General features: G+C 39.5%; 1 protein-coding gene across 2 annotated transcripts in view; it reads left to right on the top strand.

Annotated features, from left to right (window-relative positions):
* Window positions 1-7: 7 nt before the first annotated feature.
* SCLT1 (sodium channel and clathrin linker 1) overlaps window positions 8-13,374 on the top strand; it is a 207,738-nt gene continuing 194,371 nt past the window's right edge. Inside the window, exons 1-4 of one of the 2 annotated variants that reach the window (XM_033939153.1) lie at window positions 8-142; window positions 6,290-6,368; window positions 10,774-10,841; window positions 12,887-12,939. In XM_033939153.1, coding sequence (XP_033795044.1) covers window positions 6,341-6,368; window positions 10,774-10,841; window positions 12,887-12,939 — 149 coding nt within the window. In that variant the 5' untranslated portion in view covers window positions 8-142; window positions 6,290-6,340. Of the gene's footprint in view, window positions 143-374; window positions 611-6,289; window positions 6,369-10,773; window positions 10,842-12,886; window positions 12,940-13,374 lie in introns of those variants that run through there. The other variant, XM_033939143.1, reaches the window with a different exon arrangement.

Below are 13,374 nucleotides of genomic sequence, written 5' to 3'. Positions count from 1 at the left end.
CTTGCAACGCCAGCTGGTTGAATAGCGAACGCCACGCAAAGCAAAACGTGCGCAAAAAAAATAACAATTCCCGCAGCCGACTTTTCCCCAAAGCAGCCGAATTTGGCGGAAAACCCTCCCTAAGAACAACTTTCATTATCTGGTAAGAAGAGGGAGGCAGGGAAGGGTAGCCACCCTATGGTAAAACCGTCTCATCACCATAGTAACCAAGAGGCGTTTAAGAAAGAAGGAAAAAATGTCACACACACACCCTCAACCTGATGATCACGTGATGGTGGAGGGCGGAAACAGCCAGACCGGGCTCGTCTTCGCCTGATCGGATTGGCTCCCCTCGTAGCACTTGCGCTTTCCTATTGGAAGATCGGGCTTCTGCGCCTTGGCTACCGCCGAAGTGAGGGGCGGAGCGGCTTGACTGGCGGAAGTAGTGCGAGCGGTGGATTGCGGGCGGTGCCTTATTTTGAACTCCGGAACGTCGCGGCCAGAGACGGGGCTGGAATTAGAGATTTAGCTAGAGACGCCGCGAGCGAAGTTCAGAAGAACGCGCGCGCGCCTGCCGCGTGTCCAGTGTCTGAGGATGTTACTTGAAACGGTCCTGAGTGGAGTCGAACGGGTACAAGTGGATCGATTTTTTTCGCTCCGTCAAAAATGACAAAGACTAGGGGACACTCGATGAAGTCACAGGAGAAAATATTTTTTCACTCAGAGAGTAGTTAAACTCTGGAACCCGTTGCCAGAGGTTGTGGTAAGAAAAGTTTGTTTAAGTTCCCGGAGGAAAAGTCCATAGTCTGTTATTGAGAAAGACATGGGGGAAGCCACTGCTTGCCCTGGATCGGTAGCTGGATCAAGTGCTGATTCTGTGGGATTCCGGAACCTTGCTATTCTTTAGGATTCTGAATGGAATGTTGTTACTCTTTGGGGTTCCGGAATCTTTTGTTGTTCTTTGGGATTCCGGAATCTTGCTGTTCTTTAGGATTCTGAATGGAATGTTGCTACTCTTTGGGTTTTGGCCAGGTACTAGGGACCTGGATTGGCCACTGTGAGATGGACCATTGGTCTGACCCAATATGGCTGTTCTTATGCTCTTATGTGTGCCATTGAAACATCAGTGATGAGATTGGCTCTGAGGCATTATGACATCACAATCTCAGCTCTGGAATGTTGCTCTCATTGAGGTTCCAGAATCTTGCTATTCTTTGAGATGCTGGAATGTTGCTACTCCTTGGGTTTTGGCCAGGTACAATTAGCCTGGATTGGCCACCGTGAGAAAAGGCTACTGGGCTTGATGGACCATTGGTCTGACCCAGTAAAGCTATTCTAGTGATCCTGCTCTCCCCCCGCGGCCCCATCAAAGTTGCATTGTATTCTGTGGGCAAGTGGTTCCGCATGGGAGAGTGTGGCGCAGTGGTTAAAGCTACAGCCTCAGCACCCTGAGGTTATGGGTTCAATCCCACACTGCTCCTTGTGACCCTGGTCAAGTCACTTAATCCCCCCCATTGCCCCAGGTACATTACATGGATTGTGAGCTCACCGGGACAGACAAGGGAAAGTGCTTGAGTACCTGAGTACATTCATGTACGAGGGCTGTTCAAAAAGTATCAGACTTTAATTTTTCTTGCGTAAACAAATAAAACTAGGGAGGCGTGGTTTTGGTGACCGTAATGTGCATGCTTGAATTTTTTCCCGCTTACAGAAGCTGTCAGTTGCTGGCAGAGTATCGATGAGTGAGGAAGTGTAAGTGAGCACCGTCCGATTGTCATTTTTTTGACAAAAAAGTTGAACAACACTACTACATTAAATTTTGTGTAAAGCTTGGCAATTCTCGTGGTGAAACGATCCGCAAGATTCAACAGGCCTTCGGGGACGAAGCAATGGGCACCACACAGATAAAGGAGTGGTAGAACCGCTTCAGAGATGGCCGCACATCGGTGGAGAGTGAAGCACGTTCTGGTAGGCCCTCGACATCCAGAAATGAGATCATCATTGACCAAGTGAGGACCCTGGTGATACAGGATCGTGGAATCGCCGAGGGATACTACCAAGAGGTTCTGCGTCGCCTACATAACGCTGTGAGTCGCAAATGGCTGGACCTGTTGACAGCGGGCAATTGGCAGCTCCATCACGATAACACACCTGCCCATTCTTCACATTTGACCCCATCATATCCAAGCTGCTGACCACAACTACGGACTACAAAGCGTTTCGAAAAGATATAAAAACCATACTATTCAAAAAACATATTCCAATATTATAATCTACCATCTTCTTCTCTCCCTTCATAACCTCCTGCAACTCACAACCAACTGCAATCTCGTCCCCATAGGCAACATCTAATCTAGTAGCAACGGGCGAAAAGCCAATTCATATCTAGAAACACAGTTTCCCCAAATACCGAAAAATCAGATATAAAAACCTAAGAACAGACGATCTTTTGGTAACATAAGATTATGCGTTGTAATATAACATAAGGTTATGCCTGGTAATATCATGTAATGTAAGTTATGCAATGTACTGGAATTATAAGGTAAAATAACATAAAATAACTCTACGTAAAGTCTTGTAAAGTTATGTAAGATAAATTATGTAAGATAAATTATGTAAACTTAATGCAAGTTATGCAAGCACGGTAAGGATAATGTAAAGTAACACAAAGTAACTCCACGTAAAGTTATGTAAAGTTATGTACGAAAAGTCATGTAAAGTTAGGTATGCAAAGTTTGTAAAGTTATACAAATAATTGTATTGTCATCGCCTGGAAATGACCAGCCATCTTCTAATGTAATCCGCTTAGAACCGCAAGGCACAAGCGGAATAGAAATCACTAATGTAATGTAATGTAATGTAATACGGAGTTTCCTGGCCAAACACACCACACCTGTGATTCCTCAGGCTCCCTACTTGTAACCGACATAGCTCCGTGTGACTTCTGGCTTTTCCCCAGGCTGAAAATGCCCCTGAGAGGAATCAGATTTCAATCAAGAGAAGACATCATGCAGAATGTGACGGACCAGTTGCAAGCGTTCCAGGGCTGCTTCCGACAGTGGCAGAACCGTTGGAAGAAGTGTGTGGCAGCCCAAGGAGACGACTTTAAAGGAGATTAGTATAAGATTGTTGTATCTGAATACGAGTATTTTTTTATGAATAAAGGTCTGATACTTTTTGAACAGCCCTCGTAAACCGTTCTGAGCTTCCCTGGGAGAACGGTATAAAAAATTGAATGAATAAATAAAAATTTTGCACTCATAATAGTGGAAAACCTCGCCTTTTTTAAGAATAGCCTTATTGGGAACCAATGGTCCATCTAGCTCCATATCCCATCTTCACGGAGGCCAATCAAGTCACAAGTACCTGGCAAAAATCCAAATAGTAGCAGCATTCCAGAATCCTAAAAATAAAAAGATTCCGGAACCCTGAAGAGTAGCAACATTCCATGCCACTGATCCAGGGCAAACGGTGGCTTCCCCCATGTCTGTCTCAACATCAGACTGTGGACTTTTCCTCCAGGAAGTTATCCAAACCTTTTTTAAAATCAGCTACATTAACTGCTCTTACCACATCCTTTGGCAACGCATTCCAGAACTATTCTCTGAGTGAAAAAATTTTTTTCCTCCTATTGGTTTTAAAAGTATTTCCCTGTAACTTCATTGAGTGTCCCCTAGTTTTTGTAATTTTTGACCGAGTGGAAAATCTGTTGTTCTTATGTTCTTAACACGCATGAGACAGATTTGTGTATAATAATGGTGACAAGCATGCAAATCTGCCTCATGCATATTCATTAGGGATATCTTTTAAACCCGACTGGCTGGGGGTCCCCAGTACAGGTTCAAGATCAACAGATTTAAACAGCATTCATCAATATTCTTGAGGGCTTGTATCTTCCCTTTCAACATATTTGGTCCATTCATCACTGATTCGCTAATCTGTCAGTTTCTTGAGAATCATTTCAATAACCTAATTCATTTTGGTATTCTAAAGAAATACTTCCTTTTATTTTTAATAAATTCTTAACATGTAAGAAATATGGGTTTGTGAAAACATCAGCTTTCCAAACAGGGTTAGTGATGTCTTGTTTTGCAAAGGTTCTTTTCAATAAGCAGTGATCCTAACATGAGCAATCTAACAATCTTACCCCATATATGGTAAAAGATAAAGCATATAAACAAAATTAAGGTACACTAGGCAATTGCCTTGTGCTGCAATTTTGGGCAGTAAAAGGAACCTTTAGTTAAAGCAACATAATAGATTCTAGCAACTAAATAATCTAAAAGAAATATTATAAATATTGATAGTGATATTTGGGTAACTTTATTTATTTGTATTGTATATTAGGATATATTATGATATTATTATATGCAGGAAAATGAAATTATTGAATGATATTTATGTTACCTAAACTAAACCTTAAGTTTATATACTGCATCATCTCCACGGATGTGGAGCTCGGCACGGTTTACAAGAACTTAAAATATAGGAAGAGAAGGGAAAAAAAGGTTTACATGAATTTATGTATAGATAATAGTGGAATATGTGGAATATCTTTTGTTCTTTCAATTGTATGACACTTTTTGATTAAAAACCAATAAAGAATTTAAAAAAAGAAATATTATACTCTTGCTGGTGGGCAATTTCTTATTTACCTGGGCAATAACACACTACTCTCAATCCAAGTAAAACCTTACCATTAGACACGTCCGTAGATTTCCTTAAATCCCATCGCAAAACTTTCCTTACATTCCAAACAGTGCAAATGAAACCTAATATGATATCCCCATACCCGCAGGAGATTTTGGGGAGTGCTCGTTGAAATTTCTGAGCTTTCAGATTTGGAGTAGTAATATGTAATCTGGCTTTAGGATGTTGCTTGTTTCAAGCTGGACTGCTGAACTTTAGGGGGACTTGGAAGCAGGGCTGTGGAGTCGGAGTCGGAGGAAATTTCGGGTACCTGGAGTCGGAGTCAGAAGTACAAAAAACTGAGGAGTCGGCGTCGGAACATTTATCTACCGACTCCACAGCTCTGCTTGGAAGCAGAGAAATTTTTCTCCCAGTCATAAGAACATAAGCAGTGCCTCCACTGGGTCAGACCTGAGGTCCATCGTACCCAGCAGTCCGCTCACGCGGCGGCCCGACAGGTCCAGGACCTGTGCAGTAATCCTCTATCTATACCCCTCTATCCCCTTTTCCAGCAGGAAATTGTCCAATCCTTTCTTGAACCCCAGTACCGTACTCTGCCCTATTACGCTCTCTGGAAGCGCATTCCAGGTGTCCACCACACGGGTAAAGAAGAACTTCCTTGCTTTCGTTTTGAATCTGTCCCCTTTCAACTTTTCTGAACGCCCTTTTTTTCTCTTATTTTTCGAAAGTTTGAAGAATCTGTCCCTCTCTACTCTCTTTATGCCCTTCATGATCTTGTAAGTCTCTATCATATCCCCTCTAAGTCTCCTCTTCTCCAGGGAAAAGAGTCTCATTTTCTCCAATCTCTCTCTGTCTCTCTCTATTTCTGTCTCTCTCCCTTTCTCTCTCTCTTTCTGTCCCTTTCTACTCTCTCTATGCTCTTCATGATCTTGTAAGTCTCTATCATATCCCCTCTAAGTCTCCTCTTCTCCAGGGAAAAGAGTCTCATTTTCTCCAATCTCTCTCTCTCTTTCTCTCTCTATTTCTGTCTCTCTCCCTTTCTCTCTCTCTTTCTGTCCCTCTCTACTCTCTCTATGCCCTTCATGGTCTTGTAAGTCTCTATCATATCCCCTCCCCTCAGTCTCCCTCGTTCACAAGATATCATATGCGGCTCTAAGAAAATACCAACTTTACTGACCTCTTTGGAATTTACATACATTCTTAAACATCAAGGGCTCGTTTTACGAAGGTGCACTAGCGTTTTTAGCGCACGCTCCGGATGAGCGCGCGCTAGCCGAAAATCTACCGCCTGCGGCAATGTAGCACGTGCTATTCCGCGCGTTAAGGCCCTAGCGCACCTTCGTAAAAGGAGCCCCAAATGTCAGATTGAATTCAGTTTGTTTAAATTGGCAGCAATTCCCTATTAAAATTCAAATTTCTGCTGTTGGCACACTTCAATACAATATTATTTTGTGATCTTTGAGCAAGCTGCATTTGATGGATATTTGATGTTCTCTGACCCCCTGTTGCAACCCATTTAGGTCTGTGTAATTACTCATCAGCAAAGTTCCTGAATCTTATAACCTGTATTCTTGGAGATTTTAATAACAGCATCCGTACAGGTCTAACAGTTTTTATAGCTCCTTAGAAGGTAAATTTTAATTGTTCTTTCCCCCTACAGGTTTTGTGCGCAGAGATTTTTTGAAGATCACTTGAAGTGTTGGGTTACAAAATGGCGATGTTGGAAGTAGATCCTCAAGGTAAAAAGCATTTAGAAGTGGAACAAAAATTAAAAGCCCAAATATTGAAAACAATTTTTTTTAAAATTTTTTTATTTTTTAATTTATAATTTTGAATACATTACAATATCCAATAATTCAAAAGGAAAATCACATAAAACAATACATAATCAAATCATATATACATAATTCCTTTTAAGCCCACATTAATGGGGAGTATATCTTGCTATTTCTAACATAATAAAGTTCAAGAAAATAAAGGACAATAATTCTTGGTTCACACTAAAGAACCTTGAATCATTCCTTAAAATGGGATACTATTTATATTAATTCTCCTCAAAATCTCAGCTAGATGAAACAAATCTCATTTCTATTTCTATTCTCTTGCAATTAAAAATTGTTGTTGTATAGGATCCCATAAAGAATATTCAATATCTTGTAACTTGATCATACATTTACAGGGAAATTTCAGGTAAAAGGATGCATCCAGTGCCAACACTCTATCCTTCAATTTCAAAAATTATTTCCTCCTCAACTGAGTGGTTCTAGATACATCCGGAAAAATCCTAACCAAATCCCCACAAAATTTCGTTAACCTATTGAAAACAATTTTAACTGAGCAGGAGAGGCTCTGACTTGTTCAATCATGCTGGCCAGCCCATCTGGTAATGTTTAGTGGCAAGTAATTTTATAGTGCCTTAAATAGTGACACTATCTGGTTTGTGCTTGGGCAGACCTTAAAGTTATCCGGGCATTCCAGCATTATAATGCAATCCTAATTATTTATTTATTTAAAAAAATGTATATACCGCCTGTTACCACGTGGTTTCCAATTAAACATACATTTTATTAAGATAAATATCATTACGAAGACAAGAACATCTTACTTTACATCTTCATTATGCTTATCCAGGTGCAGCTCAGATTATTGGCTATACCTGGATAATGTCTGGGCACCATTAAACAACTGAATGTTTAATGCTGGAACCCGGGCAAGTGCTGTCATTAAATATCCAGGCCTAATCTACCCATAGTAATCTGTCAAAAGCGCTGACCACTGCAGGATGATTATCTTGCTTTTTGTGTTTTGGACAGTATCGTAAAATGATACATGGCAAATGGATAGGGTCTAAGGGGTATTTACTTCTGAACCACCTCTCCTCCCTGCAATCTGTGCAAAACTCAGCTACACGACTTATCTACTGCCAACCTTGCTTTGCTCACCTTACCCCTCTCCTCAAATCACTCCACTGGTTCCCTATCCACCTCCATATACAGATCAAACTCCTATTACTAACCTACACATGTGTTCATACTACAGCCTCTCGGTATCTTTCCTCTCTTATTTCTCCTTATACGCCTCCACGAGAACTCCGTTCTTGAGATAAGCCTCGGAAGTATCGGTGTTTGGTTGGGTTATGGGTTTGGAGGGCTGTTCTGGAGTATTGGCGGTTGGGGCAGGTCATGGGTTTGGGGGAGCCTGCAGGCACAAGGATTGGGCAACCCTCTGCCTATCGCAGTTGGAGGGGTGGGTGCTTCAGGGGTTCCGGCAGGAGGGAGTGAGCATCCCTTCTGCCGATGTCGAGGTGGGGGGAAGCCCTGCTACAGCTGCTCAGCTGATCGCAACAGGGGTATTTCCTTCCCGATCAACCGAGCCGGCAGGACTTCCCAAAGCCAGGGCTTCGGGGAGCACTGCTAACTCAGCTGATCGGGGATCAGTTTATGGCTGTTGCAGCCTGACTTTAGGATCCAGCAGTGGCATAGATAGGTGGTTGAAATGTAGGCCAAGCTTTCTGGGCCTATATTTCAGCCCTTATCTTGGCTAAATTTAGGTGTGATTCTGTAACTGGTGCTGTCGTGTGATTGACACATGAACGGCGGCCACATTTTAGGCAGCCGCCTACATGAGGTGCCGGTTACAGAATCCAGCCCTATATGTCTCCTTCACATACTGGATACACTCATTCCCTGGTCATTTCCTGTTTGGACTATGGTAACGTTTTATACCATGGAATCACCAAGAAAGAGCTAAGACGTTTACAGATAGTTCAGAATACTGCCGTTAAAATCATTTATAAGGCTAAGAAATTTGACAATGTAACTCTTCTTCTAATTAAAGCTCACTGGCTCCCTATCAATCATCACATTACATATAAAACACTACTGTTGACTTTTAAAAGTAGAAAAACAGCTCAGCAGGAATTTATCAATAGACTTTTGGTTCCATACATTTCATCACGCACCCTTCGATCCTCTGATCAAAACTGACTAGCCTTTCTGTCACTGAGCCATACAAATACCTGTGATCTAGAATGTACTGTAATTTCTTCTACACTACACCCGATTTAACCGATCGAGTTGACATGTATTACCTCTGTAAAATGCATTATCTTCTATTATATGTAATATCTTCTGTAATAAGTATTATCTTCTGTGAAATTGTAGTATCATAACTCATTACTGTTCCTGTAACTTACTCTTATCCTGAAATGTAACTCTACTGGAATGTCCCAGATATTTTCTATATTGTAATCCGCCTAGAACCGCAAGGCACAGGCGGAATAGAAATCCCTAATGTAATGTAAATACTAGGAGAAATACTATTTTTTTCCATGGTTGCTCCCACCCTTTAGAACTCAGCCCCGAACTCTTTAAAAGAGACAACAACCCTTGAGAAATTCAAGTCTTCTCTTAAAACGTTCCTGATAAGGATTTTTAAACTTTTCTTGGTCCATTTCTTTTGGACTTACATGTTATTACCCTGCCTTCTTGTTTTTTTCCCGGTATCTTCTCTTTCCTTAAATTGCATTGTAATTCTCCTATTACCTTTTGTACCTTTAGTTCAGTCTTTTTATAACTTGTCTAGGTGTTCTGTTTGTTGTCCTCTTAGGTTAATTTTTTAAATACTATTTGTATTACCCTACTTGTACAACCACCTTGAAATACACGAGAAGGTGGTATATCAGATTTTTAATAAACCCTCATGTTTATAGTTTCACACAGCTTTACTAAATAAGACCCCTAAGACAAATTTTGAAATAAGTTGAGACTTAAAACTTAGAAAGTGAATTTACATACACTCAGAATTGTGTAATTCGACCAAGAGCCGAGGCTCCTAAAGTCAAACCCACCACCATTGTGTATGGAAATTGGGAAAAAAGTGTTGATAAAAAGTGCTATTCAAAAGGTTAAAAATTGTTATCAATGGCAGAGAAAAGGAGGAAAAATTTCACTTAGCTTTCAAAAGATCTCAATTCTGAGTGTATGTGAATTCACTTTCTAAGTTTAAGTCTCAACGTATTAAAAAGTTTCAATATTATCTATGGGTATATTTGTACACTTGTTAAAAGTTTTACATGGAGTAAAGATTGTTAGTATAGGGATGGGGTGGTATGTTAAGTGTTTTATTGGGTTTATTTTGATGAATGGGTGGGGGAGGGGATACTTTTATATGCTTTTAGACAATAATTGTTAAGAATGTCAAGTGAGTTGTACAAATTTTCTGTTTGAATATTGTACACTTGGTGCAAGATTTGAAAATGAATAAAGATTTAAAAAAAGAAAAAAAAAGTTTGTCTTAGGAGTCTTATTTAGTAACACTGTATCCTTTTGACTTCCTAGTTTTTTTTTTTAAATTTCTTTATTCATTATAAATTTTCAAACAAGTGTACAATAAATCACTTCATAATATACATTTCCACTTGAAATTATTACAAATTTCACACCACAAGAATTATCTCTCTCAACCCCATACATATATCTTTATAAATATCCAACACTTTTAACCCCCCCACCCTCCACACATACATAATAAATGGGGTTAAATACAATTTATTTATTATAATAATCTATTTACTATAATAATTTATTAATGGCCCCCAAACATCTTTAAATTTATTAAAATATCCTTTTTTAATTGCCAATGTTTTTTCCATTTCATACATATGACACACCGAACTCCACCAAAAGTAGTAATTTAACCCTCTATAATCCTTCCAATTGTATGTTATTTGTCCTAGTTCTTTATTATTCAACAAACAAGCTTCCCTACCTTACTTGGTGTGATATAGTTTCACAAAGGCCAGGTGATAACTTTCCACTATTTAAAAAAAGACCATACCTCCCTCCCCACCCCCTCAATACACAGGAGCGAAGATCAGCTAGTGACGGCAGAGGCTCATAGTTGCATTCTTATTAAAGGGTAGTGCTGACCCAGGGTCGGTTAAAGACCTTTACTTTACGTTCAAGTCATTCTCAACGCTATTTCTTGGAAGCCACCATGCTGGCATGTCTGGAAGAGAGTCATAGAGCAGGCATGTGGGATCTATTTGGTCTATAATGATGATGATGTACATAATTTGACATGCAGTTCCTGAACCACATATGGTGCAATTAAACTAAAATCTTTTGTCTTATCTTGTTTTAGTGCCGAAATTATGTGGAACAATCAGACAGGACCAGGCTGAGAGCTGCTCCAGGTTGTCTGCTGGGCAGGTATAGTCATAAATGAATTCTTCTTTTTTTAACTTTTGATAAATAAATAAAAGAAGATTACGTTACCCCCCTCTGCAACCAGAAATATTCCTGAAAAAAAGTATAAAAGCAAACCATGCCCACTGTGTAATTTGCATTATGTGGGAGGGAGATGGCATGGTCAGAAACTTATAAGGCAGCAAAGTTCCCGGATTTTGAGAGTTCAGAAAATTAGACTTGCTTTTCTAAAAGGGCATCTATATTAATTGGACAGGAAAGCATCTATGACTTTTTATAAACTACAAGCATAAATCTTGCAGAAATAACACCTAGATTGAAGGTGTGGACACGTACACCTGCCTGGGAGCTGGTGTAAATGTTAGTGCCTGTATTTTATAAGGTGAAAAGCAAACAGCGAAGAAGACTTCTGGTATTCGATGGTTTGTTTTTTGTATATCACCACTTGACACGATCGTGTTTCGGCCCAAATGGGCCTGTCTCAGAAGTTTGAATGTTGATTAGCTGCGCTATCCTTTTAAAACAGTCATGAGAACAATTTTATAAAAAAGGCTCTGAAAGCCGACGTCATGGTCCTAACAGAAAGCTTGGCTGTCGATGCCTGTAATAGATTTCCTCCATGGCCAAGCTTTCTGTTAGGACCGCGATGTCGGCTTTCAGAGCCTTTTTTATAAAATTGTTCTCATGACTGTTTTAAAAGGATAGCGCAGCTAATCAACATTCAAACTTCTGAGACAGGCCCATTTGGGCCGAAACACGATCGTGTCAAGTTGTGACAGAGCCTTTTTCCAGTAGTGTGTGTGTGTTTTCCCTTGCTGCGTTATTTCTTTGTATTTATTTTTAACATTTCTATTCCTATTCTATTCTATTTCTATTTTAAAGTACACTTGATGTATATGTTAAAATGAATAAAGATTTGGAGAATACTATTGTTGGAAGGGATGGGAGGGGGAGGGGTTTTTATTTATATATTTATGCTGATGTTTGATTAGATTTTCAAGTGATTTGTATGATCTAATTGATATTCTATTGTACACTTGATGTAAAAAATGAAAATGAATAAAGATTTGGGGGAAAAAAACAAAAAACATTTCTATTCCGCTTATAACCTAAGTTACTACTTTGGCAAATGAGGTTCAACGTGGATAAGTTTAAGGTAATGAATGTCGGTATCAAAAATCCCATACACAAATACAAGATGTCCGGGGCAGTACTTGGACAGACCCCCCAGGAAAGAGGGTTGGAGGAGTTGCCGTACAGTGAGAGATTAGGGAAGCTGGGCCTCTTCTCCCTTGAAAAAAGGAGACTGAGAGGGGACATGATCGAAACATTCAAGATAATGAAGAGAATAGACTTAGTAGATAAAGACAGGTTGTTCACCCTCTCCAAGGTAGGGAGAACGAAAGGGCACTCTCTAAAGTTGAAAGGGGATAGATTCCGTACAAACGTAAGGAAGTTCTTCTTCACTCAGAGAGTGGTAGAAAACTGGAACGCTCTTCCGGAGTCTGTCATAGGGGAAAACACCCTCCAGGGATTCAAGACAAAGTTGGACAAGTTCCTGCTGAACCAGAACGAATGCAGGTAGGGCTGGTCTCGGTTAGGGCACAGGTCTTTGACCTGGGGGCCGCCGCGTGAGCGGACTGCTGGGTGCGATAGACCACTGGTCTGACCCAGCAGCGGCAATTCTTATGAAGCAGCAGGAGATAATCTGCAAGAGTTTTTAGTATTTTGCTCTCTTTAGAAGTGTGTGTGAAGTGCCAAGTTTTCCTGAGCTTATGAACTGCCCAAGTCATTTTATTAACAAGTCTTAAAAGTAATGCTGCAGTATTTAAACCATGTGGAGTTTTTTCTTTTCATGTTTCAGTTAATCCAAAGCTATTCCCGCTGTGTACCAAGTTGTCAGTGTGTGTTTTGTCCTCTTTTTTTTGTCATGTCTAGTCATCTTTATGCAGAGTGAAATATTTGTGCTTCAAACTAAGGTTTGAGGAAAATAATTCATGAAACTGACTGGGAGAATGTGCAGTAAAGCGCAAATTTTTCTGTTACAGGAAGATATGCTCCTAGAAGATGACAAATCAGTGCCTTGGTTAGCAGATAGAAGGTAACCATGTCTCGCAAAAACACCACAAGGATGGTAACTGTATTTTGGAAGATTTTTTTATTTATTTATTTATTTTTTTTAAAGTTTTTTATTGATTTTTTCACATATCAACAAGTGTTATAAATTTTCCATACATTTATCTTAACAATACACTAGATATCTCTATAATGTATTTTATATAAACCATATTTTATATTATTTTTCTTATGAATTTATATATATTGTAATGATTTTATCAATTATTATTTAATTATGAACCCTTTTCTCTCCCTTTATCACATTAATTTCTCATAGGACTATCATTCATTCATTATGATATATTTTTTATAATGTATAATAAAGAGAATAAATTCTTTACCCCTTCCCTCCCTCCCTTCTTTAACCATTATCTTATTATGGGAAAAAATTAAAATCAGTCATTGCAAAAATCTGTTA

The sequence above is a fragment of the Geotrypetes seraphini genome, chromosome 1 (assembly GCF_902459505.1).
Source record: "Geotrypetes seraphini chromosome 1, aGeoSer1.1, whole genome shotgun sequence".
NCBI lineage: Eukaryota > Metazoa > Chordata > Amphibia > Gymnophiona > Dermophiidae > Geotrypetes > Geotrypetes seraphini.
This window is presented reverse-complemented; position numbering and strand designations above follow the sequence as displayed.